This window comes from Opisthocomus hoazin, chromosome 12 (genome assembly GCF_030867145.1).
Source record: "Opisthocomus hoazin isolate bOpiHoa1 chromosome 12, bOpiHoa1.hap1, whole genome shotgun sequence".
NCBI classification, from domain to species: Eukaryota; Metazoa; Chordata; class Aves; order Opisthocomiformes; family Opisthocomidae; genus Opisthocomus; species Opisthocomus hoazin.
Window position 1 is genome coordinate 7,469,641 of NC_134425.1, and position 17,027 is coordinate 7,486,667.

At 43.3% G+C, this 17,027-nt stretch overlaps 1 protein-coding gene across 1 annotated transcript; it reads right to left on the minus strand.

Moving 5' to 3' along the window:
• Positions 1 to 834: 834 nt before the first annotated feature.
• On the minus strand, positions 835 to 11,362 carry HSD17B2 (hydroxysteroid 17-beta dehydrogenase 2). Its single transcript, XM_009945340.2, has 5 exons — positions 11,074 to 11,362; positions 6,329 to 6,541; positions 5,827 to 6,012; positions 2,665 to 2,802; positions 835 to 1,595 (listed from the first exon to the last, which is right to left on the minus strand). The coding sequence occupies exons 1-5, from the start codon at positions 11,360 to 11,362 to the stop codon at positions 1,237 to 1,239; spliced, it is 1,185 nt and encodes a 394-aa protein (XP_009943642.2). The 3' UTR covers positions 835 to 1,236.
• Positions 11,363 to 17,027: the final 5,665 nt, after the last annotated feature.

Consider the following 17,027-nt stretch of genomic DNA (forward strand, 5'->3'; position numbering starts at 1 on the left):
CATCTGAAAAGAAATGGATCTTGCCAAAGCAAGGCACACGACAGCTGACCAAGCCAGGGAACGCAGGGGGATGAGGCTTTTTCCAAAGATCACAGCTTTTCAAAGGCAGATGATGTGACAGGCAATGCAAAAAGAGGGTGGGGTAGGAAAATGTAGGCGTGCTGCCCAACCTCTGGGCGTTGGCGAGGGGTTTATGGGAGGGTGCAGGGACAACCAGCAGCAGGGAGGGCACCTGACACTCCTAGAACTAATTCAGGCAAGGGGAGCAACCAAAACTTATCAGAAGATGGACACTAGACTCCAGTAAAACCAACCTGAAGACTGACTGATCTTAGAGGAGTGAGCACAAACTCTCCCAAAGCAGAGGGGTAAACAGGAGGGTGCCAGGAGAAACAGGCAAAATCACGAGTTCTTTGCAAACCCAGAACCGAGCAAGGAATCGTACAAAAAGCAGAAGTGCAATCAGAGTTTAGTAACGATTAAAGCAACACAAGCATATACACGCAAAGCACAGAATGACCAAGGCAGTGATACCAAATTATTAGCCAATGTACTCCCTATTACTTTTTGTGATGCTGTGGGAAGGAGATGATTTGTTTCTTTGTGAAGGTCTTGATCTGTCTTCGTTCTTTTTTTCCCCGCCCACAACTAACTTACCTTGCTTGGTCTAGAAAAAGGACACTTTATAAACATCACAATTATACTTCACAAAACTTGGGGGAAAAATAGGTCAATCATTCCTCAGGTCCAACAGCAACAGACACAAAATAAACCCTGTATTGGGCTGAAGCTGCCCTGAGAAAGATTTGCATTAGACTCTTCTAAATCTTTACAATAATATGAATATATGCAGCTTCATAGAATGTTTAAGGAGGCTGTCAGCTCCCAAGGGTCTTTTGTTTTCTGTTAAAAAACAGATTAGCTATCCGTGTGTTGGTGGTGCCTCTTGAAGCAGACAAGAACTGTGTAACCTTGGGAGATACATTATACAGAAGCCAGGATATAAAGATATCACGGATAAACTGAACTTCCTCCAAAAATGCCCCATCTGGGGATAGCTTTCTACTCCTGCTTATTCACCACTTCTCCTGAACATTACTCTTAACACAAAGGTTAACCTGTATTTGCAAGGCAGTGCAAATGCAATTTAACAAAGACAGTACAATAAATAGCAGTGCCCTAAAATAGAGTTTTTCCCAGTTATCCTATCAAGTAAGACAAACGCTGATGGATACCTCAAAGATTCTTGCTCTCAGCTCCTGATGTTCTCAGAGCCCTTGGGACAGACTCAGTACTCGGCTTTTTACTAACGAAAAAGTCATAGAACCAGAGAGGCAAGTAGCAGAAGGCGCAGAGGGCCACATAAGCCCCTTTGCCAGGGTTGTACAAGCCGTGTGGTCTCTTGGCCAGCAAAGCGTGCAGGATAGCGCTCAGCACGGGGGAGAGGTCAGCGTCGCAGTACGCGGCCACGTGCAGGAGGTAGCTCTTCAGCCCCAGCAGGTAGTCCTCACCATAGTCTCGTCTTGTGTCTGCTGGGAGGTTCTCCATCAGCTCCTTTTCTTGCTTATCCCACAGCTCAGGTGTGCCTAGTATACCTGCAGCAGCAACATCACAGCATAGCAAGTGGGTTTGGGGCTGGATTTAAAAAAAATGTCATCTATAATTAATAGCCAATAAGTTGTTCACCACCACCACCACCACCGTTATTCACAGTTGTTCTAAACTGGCTCAGTGAAGAACAGACAGAACAGCTGGTTAGCTGCGAGGGCTTTTACCTGGCAGGGAAGAGAAAGCACAAAGCACAGACTATGTGAAAAGCTTGGAGGTTATACACCGGTTGGTTGTCAACTCTACCTAAAAAGGCACGATTGCAGATCTGTCCACAGGGCCCCTCACCAGGAGCAGAGGCATTCAAGGGCACAGGATTTTATGAAAAAGACCATTTTGCTTTCCATCAACAGAAAAATTGTCTCCTTGAAGTCACCAGGACTTTCTGGGCAGGCAGCAGTAGGATTTGATGTTGTCCTCAGGTAGCTGCCAGGCAGAGCGGGGACCTGTGTGACACCCACCCTGTGGGCACAGGGCGCAGCAGGAGATGAGTCTGTACCCTCAGGGAGGAGGTAGGATTTGGAACAGAAAGCAGCAGGAGCACAGCAGAGGGAAGGAGTGGAGAGGAAAGCTCGGGACTGTGTAAAGTAATATTGACAGCAAGCAAGCAGATGACCGGTATTGCTGCAGTTACTCCAATGCAAGACAGAGCAGCTCGATAAAGAGCTCTGATTGAGAAAGGTAAAAGTGACTGAGTCCCGAAGCTCTCATGCAGGACAAGACAGCTGTAACTCTCAAATCAACCACACAGTAATGCTTGGTTTAACTTCAACAAAAGCTAGAGCAGCGGGAAAGCACCAACCGCCTGAACGCTGCCCTGTCTCAAAGAAAAGAGAGCTCTCCCCTCCACCCAGGAGAAAGGCAAAGGCAGGCTGTGTGCAGAACTGGAGGGAACAGCTCCCCCCCCAAAAAACGTGGATCCTAATTTCCATAACCAATGTGAAGAATGGGAAAAAAGTCTGACTGCTGAGAATCACTCAGAGCCCTGTTTGAGGATGCTGGACTACAGGGAAAGAGGCGAGGCAGAAAGAACTACCCAAAATGTCAAATACCAACCTGTTCGGAAGCCTGACGGATGAATTGCAGCAACTTTAATTCCCCAATCAGAAAGCTCTTGCCTCATTACTCCAGAAAACATGGACAGGGCTGCTTTTGATGCACCGTATGCAGCATACCTCCGTAGTGGAATGCCTCCTGTAGGAGCAATATAAACATGATAAAGCTCAACGGCAGCTCTTTCCAGCCTTTATTTTCGTGATTTAGAAGGAAGATTACAGCACAACCAAAATTATGCAGCTCTTACTGAGGTTAAAGACAAGTCAGTGAGGGAATAATTTCTTTCTGGAGGTTATAAAAAGTGCAAGCTGTAAATTAGGAGTTACTTACAGCAGTTATGCTCAGTAACACCTGATAAGACACCTCATATAGCAGAAAAAATAAACTGTATTGCATTTACGGGTAAAAACTGCTGAAAATTATGATTGTTGGTTTCAGAAACACAGATAATGTTTTAGTTCATGTAAATAGTAAAGCAATAGTTTAATGCCACTGTTTTTGTTGTCACTGTAACATGCATTTCATGCTCCTAGTATAAACCACAGTTACAACAGGGTAAGTAATCTCAATTCTAGCCTTAAAAAGCCAACTTATCTTGGAGACCTTTCCAGCTAGTTTTGGAAAGACCAGAGACAACAGTGCATGAGTGGGGAAATCCTCTGTGGACAAACCACAGCTGGAATCGACAAGACTCCAAGACCCATTATAGCAGCAGATCCCCTGCCTGAAGTTACATCCCATCTTCTCCAATCCTAGAAGCATTTGTTCAGATGGAAAAGATAGAAGACAGCCAGTATTTTAGGTGAATTTAAAATAAATTGATATGTTTACAAAACAAAAGCTTCCAGAAGGGACTATCTTCCAAATACAGATATTTCCTCTGTTCCAAGATCTCGCAGACTGTTACTTCTTCAGCTTTAGAAAAATCCAAAGACACTTTGATTTGAGCATCTTCCCCTTCAGCCCCACAGGGTTGGTGTTATCACCACACAGAATATCACTGCCAGATCTAGGGGTCCGGGGCACAGTGGGGAGGGGGGAACAGAACAGGCAATCCTTCTCCCTGACCTACGTCACTTCTCCTCCTGCCTGCATATTCTCCAGTACAGCCTCTGTTTCAAACATTACACATTTATCTCAATGTATTTGAATCTTTTAAAAGAAAATACTTTGATACAGGGGAATTTTCAGGTAAGCCACTGGTGACATTTATTAGGTTTTGTACTGCAATGATCAAGGTATCACAGGAGCTTCTTTACACAGACTCCTTCTTTGAAGAAGTCAAGCCAATTATACATTAATTATTCTTCTGTATGCATCTAAATAAGTTTGAGTTTCAATTGGTTTGAGCCAATTGAATCACATACTCTTTCCCTCTGAGGTCAGGTTAACCTCGAGTCCAGTTAAATTAGCTCTACACAGACAGGAATAGATTCAGCACAACGAGACCTCACTAACTTTCTGCTAATGTTTTACCAAAGGACCCTCAGACCCTGCGTTAAGAGGAAGCTGCTTACCCAAACCAGCCCATAGTTCAAGCAGGGCCATTATCAGCTCCTGTAAGGGCAAATTATTCAGCACAGGGAAGCTCTCCATTTAACCCTGCAAGGCAGCTCAGGAATTCATGCCAAGAATTAAGACATCTGCCCCAAAACACCAGAAGTGCAAGTTTCACTTAGGTGCTCAGAGAAAACAGAGGTCTGTCCTCTGTCTCTGTGCTTGCAAGGGCTGGTGGGCAGAGCAGCACCAGAAAGGTCCTTCTGATAATTCAGTCCTGATTTCTTTAAGTGTCAGCAATGAACCATAAACACAACCCTGCAGATACAAAACACACTTGGGATTATAAAAAGAAAACAGAAGACAACAGTGTCAGAACTAGGCTGAGGCTACATCCTCAACATCAGCCATGAACGCAAGGCAACACCTTCACAAGCCACCCCGGCAATATAGCAGGCTTCAGGTGCACACCAACTGCACAGAAGTAAGGGACCAAGCAGAGAGAGCAAAGGAAAATTTGGGAAGCAGAGGATGTGGTAAATCCTTAAAATGTCTTAAACCAAAATACTTTCCAGCATCATGACATCCTGCTTCTAGCAGGTCTCATTTTCAAAGCAGCATTCTTGCTCCTCAGCTGTTGCCTACCAGATACTGTATTACTGCTGTTCTCGCATCTTAGCATCTCAGCTGTCCCCCTAGAATAGAAGGTCATGTTATAAAGGCATATATATAGTAAGCAGAGGATCCAATTCATGGGACAATACTGGAAAGCACATATGCTGTTAATTTTTAAAAAGTTATTTCATTCAAGAAAAAAATACCACTTTGCTAATAAATTAGGCTCAAGTATTTTTAAGAAGATATCCAAAATATTTTCAGAGAAATATAAACACACAGCCTCTGCAGTTCCCAGGTTATTAGCAGACAATGCTCTAGGATTGTGCACTCTGGAAAGAAACATAGGATGCAGCAAAATATAAAACTGCCTTCTGCTCTCAAAGAGCTAAATGTTTCTCCACAGCAGGTGTTTTAGCATTGTGCTTTCTCACTAAGTATAGTACTTGAGCTCTACAAGAGTGCAGAGGTGGAGCTGCCCAGCTGAAATGTCTAACAGCCTATAGACTGTTACAAATGGCAAATGTCATGAACTTACCTGAAATATGTTTTTGCTTCAATTTTAACCCAAAGTATTAAAAAAAAGGCCAAGACTTTAGCTGTAACTAGCCCAAATGGAAGACAGCCTGTCTCTGAAGAGGCAGACAGCTTTTGGGCATCTCCACAATGTGGTTCAATGACACACGAACAGAGGAGATCACAGACCTCTGCAATGTGTTATAGAAACACCTGTGATTTACCATCGGTCGTTCTGGAAGCTCACAAAGCTATCACTTAGAGCATCTATCTATAACACAAGATCCCAATTTTACTGCCTCTTATATAACAGCATATTTTTAGCCATATTAAACTCTGCTGCTTTCAGGGCTTTTTCTGGCAATAGTCCCCCAAACAAAAGAGAAACCTGCACTTATTACCTGGGTCCCAGTTTCCTAGGTGTATTGAGAAGTAAGGCTGACCGACACCTTCCTCTGCATTTTTGCCAAGGAAGTGAATTTGTTGTTTTTCCTGTTGCACCAGAAATTTATTTGGTGCCTTAGTTCAGCTCACCTGCCATGCTGGACATGTTAACCAGCCTCCCCTGGGATTTCCGAAGTAACGGTAAGAAGGTCTTGGACACCTCTACAGCCCCGAAGAAGTTCACCTCCATGCATTGCCTGTACATGCTCATGGGGAGCAGCTCACCATCAGCAGGGAAGCCCAGGACGCCCGCATTGTTCACAACTCCCCAGAGCCCTGGGAAGAGAAGAAAGCACAGGGCTAATGTAGAGCAGGAAATCATCTCCATAAAGATTAAACTGATGAGCTGGATGGTGCCTTGAGATCAAAGCAGAGGTTATCTGCAGATACAGATACACAGTATCCCCTCCTTGAACAGTCATCACCATTTTTGGTATGTCCCAGAAAGCAGGAGTCATCAATATAAATACCCTGACTGCTCAGCGACTGCAGCATGGAAACCACCTACACACATAAGCCGCAACGCAGTGAACAGGTAAGAGATGTAAGCAGGCACGTTAATATGTCCGTTATAATGGCAAAAAAGCCATACCTGTATTTTGCACCTTGTCCGAGACTTTTAGATAGGCTTCCTTGACTTGGGTAGGATTTGTTATATCCAGCTGCAGAAGAGAGAGTCTCTGAGAACAGGTCCGTCTCAGTTCCTCAGCTCCAGGTCCATCCTTATTCAAAACCCCAGCAAACACTACAAACCCTAAGTTATCCAGGTATTTAGCCAGCGCATGCCCAATCCCAGTGTCGCTTCCTGAAAGCATCAAAAAGACACTTGAAAAGTGGGTCTGCCCTAAACCAGCATCTACCGAAAAAAAAATCCAAAAACACCCACACAACAAACCAAAGGCATGCATTGGAAATACAGTCAAATGTAACCATAAAGATGATGAAATAAAGTCACTGAAATACATACAATGGTAGGAAGAAATGTTCAGACCTGAAGGTGTGAGGAGCCGGACCTTTGCATGCTCCACAAATATTGACAGACCATGTTCTCTTGGCTCAGAGCTGATGGCATCAGCTCATGCTCTACCACAGACAGATTCTAAGACTTATTTCATACATACAGAGGAAATAAAACCCTGGATTGGGTTTATACAAATATTCAGGCCGAGATCTGATAACAAAAGTATCTGGGGAAAAAAAAAACAAACCAAGAAAACACACAGAAATATTGTAACTTGAAATCTCAGATGGACAAAGCAATTATAGGGCACTGATATTCAAATAAATTGTTGGGTCCTCTGTCTTCATTCAAAGAAGTAGCATTATTTTATTCAAACATCTACTGCCCAGATCCTCCTGATAATTATTTTTTTGTCACATGCTCCCACCAAGGCAAAGCTAAGCAACTGTTTCTTTAACTGGAAAGGAGTTCAGTGCTTTGAAACCATAAGAAGCTTCAGAATGGCATTTTCAGGCTGAGCCAAATACTGCCAGCTATTTAATTCATGCAAACTTGCATCAGAATTTCTCTTATCCTCTCTATTTCCCTCCAAACTTGTTCCCAGACTTCGTCCCTATAAAGCAGTGAACTAGCAAATGCTGGAAGCACCGTTAAAGCAAACGCACAACAACGATCTCTGCAATCACAATTGTGCAGTTCCTCCCACCAGGTAACAATGAATATTTAACAAACAATTTGATTAATTCACAAATCTCTCTCTTTCATATAGTACTTCGTTGCCACCACCTTAAGATACTTTTCAGTGTTTTCTCTTCCAGTGTGCTTTTTCATTCCAGTTTCCATTCTTCCCATCTACAGAGAAACACCTTAGCAAGGGAGGAAACATCTCGCCCAACTGCTCACCAAGATCCAAATGAAGCAACACGGGGTTTTGCTAGAGACAGGGAAGAAGTTTATAGGGACTGTACTGCAGGAGTGCTGCAAAGGACCATACCAGGAGGAAAACGAGGAGTTTAAGAAATTAATGCAGTTTTTATACTATAAAGCAGAGATACATCAGAATGCCCCGTGATATGGCACTGCACCCTCCACTAACTGCAGCAAGGAGCACTCCTGGATGCTGATGTGCCCCGAGATCTGTGGAGCTATCCCAGGGCTTGGCTATCTCCTGCAATAGCTATTTGTTACGTAAATGCTCAGCTTCCAAACTCACCCGCATGGCTGGAAGTCTGAAAGCACGACAAAGGGCTGGGACTCCAGCCAGGTTTTTTATTACGATTTCCTCATTTGTGAAAAAGCTGTCATATTCCCTACTTAACCCTTCCAGAAAATTATACAGCTTAAACAGTCCTTTCGGGACACCAAGGTGGATATTATCATAGCTATTCACAGGCCTCCTCCTGCACTGAAAATCAATAGTTAATTGAATTTCACTGCCAAAGAGACTCATCTTAATCAGGCTAGATCTTCCTTTCTGGGTTCTGTCTTTACATCGGGGCTTTAGTTCTGAAAGGTGAAAAAAATTAGTTCAGGGTGACTTGAAAGAAAAATGTACTAAATGCCTGGATCAATCAGTGGAAGATGTTGAAAAGAATTACTCATGCTCTACTTAATCCCTTTTCAAAAAAAATGTGTTTTGGCATTTCTGCAGTCTGTGGTTTGTTGAAGATGCACCAGAGCACCACATATATCACACGTAGTTTCTCGCAGCCCTGACCTGAAAGAGAAGAGAGCAAACCTGCATTCTTGGAATTCCCTAGAGAGACATGAAGAGGCCTGCAAATATCCCGAAGACACAACAGATTTCTGGGTTTGGGGGTGGGGTGTCTTTCCTCCTTTCTCTTTTAGCGAAAAACCTTATTTCTGGATCAAATGCTTCCCCTTTCATCCTTCCCAGCAAGTACATGGCCACAGAGCTACATAATACTGAAGTTTTACAACACAGCTTTAACTTGGGAAGGGGCAGGATGCTCAACCGCTAGGGATGGGTGTAGCAACCCCAAGAAGCAAATAAAAAGCAGCATTTATGTATGCCTGCTGCTGGGTTTGTCCCCAGCTTTTATCAGAACAAGTCTGAATTGATTTTCAGACCTGAAGTCCAGAGAAACTTTACTGTTCAACTCAAAATTCAAACAGTAGTTAGAGGTCTCTGCAGGGAAGTAATAGCAAATTCCCCCTGCCTTGCTTCTATGTCAACAATAACAATTTGTGAATGATGAGAGGATTTGTAAGACAGACTGGCAGTACTGACTGTAGCTGAATCTTTACCAAGAATTTATTGACACACTCAGCATCAGAAACACCAAGTCCCACACCAGAAGTGAAAAGACCAAGTTAACTGGAGAAATTCATCCCACTGCACTCAGAATAACCGAGGCAAGAATCTTACAACTCCTGCTACTTTGGATCTTCATGGTAAATTAATTTTTAGGGACGCTGGCTACCAGGTCTACCAAACTACACTAAAGTTCGCCTGCCCAGGAGCTCCTGTTTAAGGACACTGAAGCACTCACTCCCAGCAAGAGGATCAAAAGAAATGTTTCACCGATGACTTTATGATTGCTCATATGCCTGCAGTTATTCATCTGAAAAAGCATTTTGACAACAGTTTCCCCTTACTGTGGTACTCTGGCAAACTGCCGGCTTAAATAAATAATGCACTGCAGAACCCATACAAGGGACATCCAAAGAGGACCAGAACAGTATTTGACAAAACCCAGGAAGGCAAGCACACCGATGACTCCATCCTCTGGCTGAGGGCAGCCGGCTCACGAGTGATATGTGGCAGCTGCCCAGAGCACAGCAGCATTCCTCAACCCTGCGGGGCTGAACAGTGGAAAAGAAGAAGAAAATAAATCACCATTTCCCATGAAGCACCCGCATCAACTCTTGTCTAAATTGCAGAAAATGACACAAAAATTGATTTAAAGGCACCTTGCACCTGCACACAGACACACCTCCTACAGTTGGCAAAGGGAAAAGCACTATAATCAGAGCAATTTAACCAAGAAATGTGTTGAGCAGAGCTTTCTTTTCAGTTGATGGAGGGCTTGATTGATTGCATATCAGTCTGGATTCAAATACAGACCAAGCAGAGCCTCCTCAGACTGTCAGAGGTGTCCAAACTTGCGTTTCTCCAGGACAGGTGCAACACAAGTACAAAGAAAGAACATTCACTTGCTGGAATATACCCAAATGTTCTTCACACCCCTATACTGCTCTAATTCAAATTCTCTAGAGCAGGTAAGCGCTAAGAGAGTGGTCTTTCCTGAAAAACTGCAATCTTGCAAAAAGCAAGAAGATGCACAAGCACAACCCCCACGGCTTCAGGGGTGGGGAAGGAGTCCTCCCTGCTCCCCCCTTTCCCGATACCCATCTTCATCTGGTACCCCTGCAGAGAGAAACCCAGCTTGCAGGTAAATCCTGAGGGGAGAACGTGCTGCTCATCTTGTCCTCTCTTAACTTTTGTATTTAATCCCCACATTAATGCTGGCTAGGCAAATCTAAATTATTTCCAGGTGTCCCTATAAAATGAAATTAAATTCTGCAAGAAATAGCTATATAAACCACAGCAACTTAATTCAGCTTTCCAGAGGGGAAAAATAGAAAATAAAGCAAAAAAAGAGCAAGTTAACAGTGCAAGAAGCAGTTGGCAGGCACTGCAGTTTAAAGGTTTGATTAACACAAATAAACAACATTTAAAGTTTTAGAAGAAACAGGGGAAAAGTCATTAAACTACAAAAATGCCATCCCTGCAAACTAAAAGTGGGTTTTGAGTGGATCGGAATGTTAATACAGACTGAATTCATTAGTTCTGAACTTTCACTGCTAGTGAAGGAAATCACTCATCCTGGAATGATTTCATATATTGTTTCAAGGAGATGGCACCAAACCAGTGTCTTGAAATACGTGCATGGTCTACCCAGCGTGCACTGTGTAAATGCACACATCAACAGATAACCATACATCCGTAGCCAATGCAATAAATCCAAGTAAACAAAAGTAATGTATGAATGTAGTGTTCTGAGGGTTTCCAGAAATTAACATCTCTTCTATAACATTAAACCATCATAAGTACTCCTATGCTTTTTGCACCAGTTAATTTCACAAGTATGTCTTAAAAGCTATTTGTAAAGATTAAATAAAACACTAAAAAATAATAGCATCTATTAAGATGCTTTTCTACTTCATGTCAGAACACTTATTTACCTGGAAAAAACATGCCAGGCAAAGCAAATAAAATTAGCAAAAAAAAAATTAAAAGGAAACCTTACAAGCACGCATCTCACAGATACATAACCCAAGGGCACAAAGTTTTCCATCCCCCTTGTGAGAAAAGCCAGTTTCTGCTCGAGCACGCGCCCACGGCACCTTACCTGTGACGAGCACAGCTTTGTCGCCCACAGGCAGCATCGCCCCGCTGCCCCGGCACGCGGCAGAGGCGAGGGCCACGGCGAGGGCTGCGGCGCACAGCATGGCCAGCCCCCCACCAGCACCCAGCACGGCCACGCACAGCAGCCCCAGCCAGGCGGGCAGGAGGCTCCACACCAGCATCCTCGCTTGCTCCGACGGGCTCCACTTGGCCAAGTGGAGCACAGCCACCCCAAACAGCACGGTGACACCCACACAGAGCCACCCAAGGGGGCTGCCAGCAAGAGCATCCATCACCAGGGGCCAAGAGCAGGCACACACACCCCACCAGGGGCCGGGTAAAATCAGGTGTTGCTAACTGCAGCATGTGTTATATAGGAGCAGGGGGTGGGGCAGAGAAAGGGGACTCTCTTTAAAGGTTTGACATAATCTCACCCTTGGCATCAGTAAAAAGCAGAAGCCTTCCTTTTCTTGCCTTTTATTCCTTCTGCCTGACAGCTCCACCTTCTGAACAATATGCTGGCTAGATAATGATTGACAGCACTGGAAAAGGACTTGATGTAGCAAGTGCTGGCTTCAGGAAAAAATTAACTGCTAGATGTTTTGTATGTTTAAAGTACATTTTCCTAGACAGTAAAAAAAGAACAGTCTCCTTTATGGGAAACAGTTAAAATTTCCTGCCTAAAAACTTTGGGTGTAGTTTCAGTGGAACTGATTTTTGATGGGCGGTGACAAAAATGAGCCAGGACAGGGTGAGTTACTCTCTGTAGTACAAACTGCGTTTTTAGCATTGGGCTTCACCACATATGGCCACTCTCCTCTTTCAACAAAAAGCCCCAAAAGACCTTCCCTGCTTTAGTGCACACCTTTGGCTATTTACCTACTCCACATTCGGTGATCACCTATGGCTAACTGACATTCAGGGGGGTCTGGGAGGCTGGGAAGGGGCGATTGCTGGTTTGCCATTAGGGGTACTTTGTTAAGTGAACACATGTAACACACCTGAGACTGAGTCTTCAGGTGACCTCCAGTGATGACATTCACCTGAGTTTTGACAGGAATCAATGGTTCAATAGCCACAGCAAGTTGGGGGAAAGAAATGTAACCAAGGAAATGTGTTTGAGAGATCTAACACCTTCTCTGGTGTACTCTGGAAGTTATTTAAACAATAAGAAAATTTAAAAATCCATCTGGCTAAAAAGATTGAAATACAACTTAGGCATATTTAATCCTGTTTAAAAATCCCTGTTAATCAGTTTAAGAGACAAGCCTAAGTTATCACACAACCAGCTAACATGATGTAGCTGGTTTTCTGAAAGAAAATGTAGTGCTGACCTATTTTGCTTTAGACAGACCCAGAATATTAACGTGCAGGGCCCAAATCTAACATGAGACACAAGCACATTTCCGTTCCGTTATTCCTTTGGGTTTTTATGGGATGACAAATCTGTTGAATAGAAATTTTTACAGCCAGTGAAGATGTTTACATACCTCTATAGGTGGTTTACATTAGAGATGAGGTCATTGTCTTAAAGGAACATTACCCTCGAGGTCTGCTTGCCATTCATTACTATCCCGAGCACTCCTTCATCCATCCTCCCCCACTAGCGCACAAAGTGCAAACTATTTTCACTGCCCTTTGCCATTTGCTGCTTCTGCTTTTAGGAGCACGCTGGTGTCAAGGTCAGTTGCACCTTACTCTCCATTAAGGGATCTTCTTAAAGATTTCCTTGCAGAATTTTGCTTTCTGTCCCTGATCGGTCTTTATCACATGCTCTAGATGATCAGAAATGTGCTGGCATTTTAAGCATCCGCTCTCACACGAGGATACAGAAAGCTGGAGTTTTTGCATAGTGGGAAGAGGGGCAGAAGTGCCCACTTCCAGCTTAATGTCTGCCCTGGCCCCTTCATCCTGTGGGGAGGGGACAGAGGTAGGCAAGGGGCCAAGCCGTGGTGGCCACCATGCCTGGTCCCTGCAGAGCAACCTCCATTTGAGCTTTCCCCTCTGCTCCACGCTCGCCTGCCGCGTCCCCCATTGATATGCACATGTGCCCACCCTCTCCGTCACGTGCTGACTCAGCGGGTGGGGGGCTGTAGGGACTGCTGGGGATGCCGTATGTGTGCATTGCACACACGCCTGCTGCGGTGCGCTGGCACAACGCCCGTCTGCGTCCACAGCGCTGCAGAACGACTGGGGGAAGGGCTGGTGCGGACTCATCTCTGAATTTATATTTTGAGTACAAAATATACCACTGAAGGCTTCTTTTCATGAGAAGCTGACCACATGTTCACCCTGGTGTGTGAATAAAATTCTGTGTAAGTGCATAGCTCATACACACCATGAGGCAGCTTGCTGTCAGAAAGGAGGGTGTGATCTAAAACTGGCTGAGAAACGTTAACTTGAAGTACTCACCTCATGAACCCCCTGCACTTTCTCCAACACCAGCAGAGACAGATTGCTGCTTGAGGATTTTTGAGCACACTTTTGCAATGAGATAGGTTTTATCGTCTCATCCCACTATCCATCTTAAAGCATCTACTTTCCTCTGTACCACTTTGGTGTGTCTCCAGTTCTCACAGCTGTACATTAACACAAGATTGCAACGGAGTTTGCATTATTTCCTATCTCTCTATGGCATGCCCACTCATCCTACAAATATCCAACCTTATCTCACCTCATTCTTGATAGTTTTGCTGGCAAAGCTGTGGCTCCTCCAAATTATCAGGATGTCGCTTCAACTTGACACCTGACTTATAAGGGGAATGGATTTGAGCTAATTGATTTTGAGCTAAGATTGGCCTTCTACCTTTGCCAGGACATTTGTCTTTCTCCCCAGCTTTTCGGGGCCATCAGACAATAACTCAGTGCCCTACCCTTTAGGCCTTGGTAATCTACATACTCTATACCGACGACTGAACACTGCTTCCATAGTCTGCCCATGCCAATGCCAGACAGCAGCAGAGAAAAAATTCAGACCAGCTTCCTCGCTGAACAGTTCTGTTGTGCGACTGCTTACCCTCAATGAGCACTTTGATCTCTGTGCACGTTTCTGATGTTTGTAAAAGGGCCTTTGCATATCTCAAGCGTGCCCTGCCACGTAAGTCTCGTCATGCTAATTGGTAACCTTTGAAGGTCAGTTCAAGCAATGGCAAAAGAAGATGCCTTTCATGGAGAACAGTCCTTCCATGGTAGTCTGCAACATGAATGGCCAATCTCTACAGCATCTCTTGAGTCCAAATCCAGCTTGTTTTTCTCCAAACTCTACAGTCACCGCATCTTTCAGACTGTGAAGTATCACTGCAGCAGACTTTCCCCAAGACAAAGCAAGGACACCTCTCCAATGAGTGGGATCTTTACAATAGGCATCCACTCATTGACTCCATGTTCTCACTCTTTAGGCACAATCACTTCTTCCCAGATTTCAATTTACCTCTTTCCCATTTTTTAAGCTTTTCTCCTGTCATGTTAACTGGCTCTATGTTTTTCATCATGATGGCTCCAACCTGTGCTTTCGATTTCTGTTCTTAACACAAAAAAGGGCAAAATGTTTGAGTTTACCTGGTCCTTTGAAATGTGCTGAAGCCAAGCCTGTTCACAACTCCTTTGAAATGCGCCACCAAGCTCTTTTTCTGTTCTACCCTGGTAACGAGCACTCTTCTGTCTTTGCTTTTCATGGCTCCATTTCTGGTTCAGATCTCCTGTTGTTTATTTTTTTAAAGCCTCTGTGACTTTCCAGCATAGTAGAAGCTTCCAGTTCAACCACAAGGTTTTCAGAACGTCTCTGTCACCTTTCCTGCATCGTTTTTCACTTCTTTGGACACATTTCTCATGTGGTTTCTTTGCACTTTCCAGTAATTTGCTAGTCATTATTTTTCTTTTCAGCACTTTCCCTTCATCCAGAAGTACCATGTGCCTTATCCAGTAGTTGCTGTCTGTCGATATTCTTCTGTCCCATCTGCAACATGAATTACACTGTCTAGAAGCATGAACCAGTTTTTCTACATGTCCAATCTCAATCTCAGCTTCCTCTGCCTCTGCCAGTCACAGATTTGTTTTTCAGTTCAGGCCAGAGTTTCTCACAGAACTCTTTAGTTTTCCATTTTACTCTATTTTGTTTGCTGATTCAGGCTTTTTCAGCTGTGCAATGCAATGACTGTTGCTCCTGAGAGCCCCTGCTCCATGTGCTTTGTGTGCTTTTGTGACTTGCATAGGGGATCTGCACTTCAAGTTCTCTAGGGAGGTTCTTGGCTATGAGACTTTTCTTGGAAAATAATTTCAGCAGAAGATACGTTGGAATCTGTTTCACCAAATGAGTCATTAACCAAGATAGAAAAATTATACTTGTAAGTAAATACACATATGAGCAGAAAAAATATGGAATTATTTACTTTGATTGACTACAGCTTCTGAGAGTACATAAACACCTTCATACATTTGGATTTTGGTGGACTTAATGGCTACACAAGCACTTGCTAGGCTATAAGTCCTGGATGCAGAAGCTACTGAACTTGCATACACAAAACTCATCTGGGCAAGCAGACTTTGCTCTTACAAATACTACTGAACTCCTTTGCAAAGGCTGAGATAATCCTCTGCCTTCAGCCAGTTATCTATTCATGCACTCTGGAAGCACATGAATTGTCCCAGTAAAGACAATGAAACTAGTAGTCTGCCTAAAGCTAGGTACATAGCCAAGTACCTTTGTGAATTAAGATCTCTGAACTCACAAGCATGTACTCAATAAGGGCAAGAAAAATAAACGTGCAACTGAAAATAAGGCTCTGTAACCTCTTCTTTGTCTTCAAAGTACTTCTTTAATATACCCTTAGGGAAAATTATTGCTGTCAAATAAAGTCTGTATCCATTAAAGAAAAGTAAGAAATATATTTTACTTCTAAGTTACTGGAGATTTTGTTTTTAGAAATACAGTAATTGTAAAGCTCATAAATTCAGAGATAGAGAGTAATTCCTGAGGATCACTTGGCAGTGAAGAAACAGCCGTAGCTCACCATTTCTTAATATTCCATTCTAACAAAAAGCTAATAATAATAACAATAATAATTACTTCCTCAGCTATATCTCCTGTTACTTTCTCAAGTGTAAGAGCCTTAGAGTGAGGAACTTCTGTACTGATGGCCAAACTGGACCTGTAAATCCTTTTGGCAGGTACCCCTAGAACACACACCTTAGCATTATACAATCTTTCAAAGAAATAACCGGAGCCCACATTTCCCATGTGAATCCAGTGCCTGCAGCAGCCCTATCTTTGCTTTGAAGCAGTAGGTCTTGTAATAACGTGCCATATGAAATGAAGCCATGGGCTGTAATTTCTGCCTCCGTATTTACATGAACTCTAATCACCCTTTGTAAGTTTTCTGCAATAGACAAAACATCTTAAATCAGAGAAATCATTAAGACTATGAGCACTCCTTTGTATTTGCAAGGGAGGTTTTCTTCTCTTTCTCTCCAGACATCTATGTATCTCTAGGCTTTCAGAAACAGCTAAAAGTAGATTGCACTCTCTCCAAAATAAGTCATTTCTAATCTACCCAATTGTCATTATTTTCCAAAAAGAGGATAGAATCAGAAAACCCAAAGGCAATTATGTACTCTTTGGGAAGTTAGCTAGCAATCATCTCTCAGTTATCCTCATGAGAAATTACACTTGCCCGCCTTTCTTCTGTCATCCGATAGTATGAAATGGCTTTCACAGAACCATCAGTGGTAGAAAAGAAAAGATAGCAGTTTATCTTAGTCCACTCCTCTGACAGCAACAGACTCTTCTCTAAAATTTCCTTTGGTACATTCAGAGTAAAATTCCAGCCCTGCCTAGGACAGAGCGCAGCATAGTGGTGCCTCAATGAGAAATAAAGATGTAAGCTATAATCTGGACTGGAAAATTAGATTGTTTTTCCAACTAGATTTTTACTATATCTCTCTATTCCCTTCCCTTTCCTA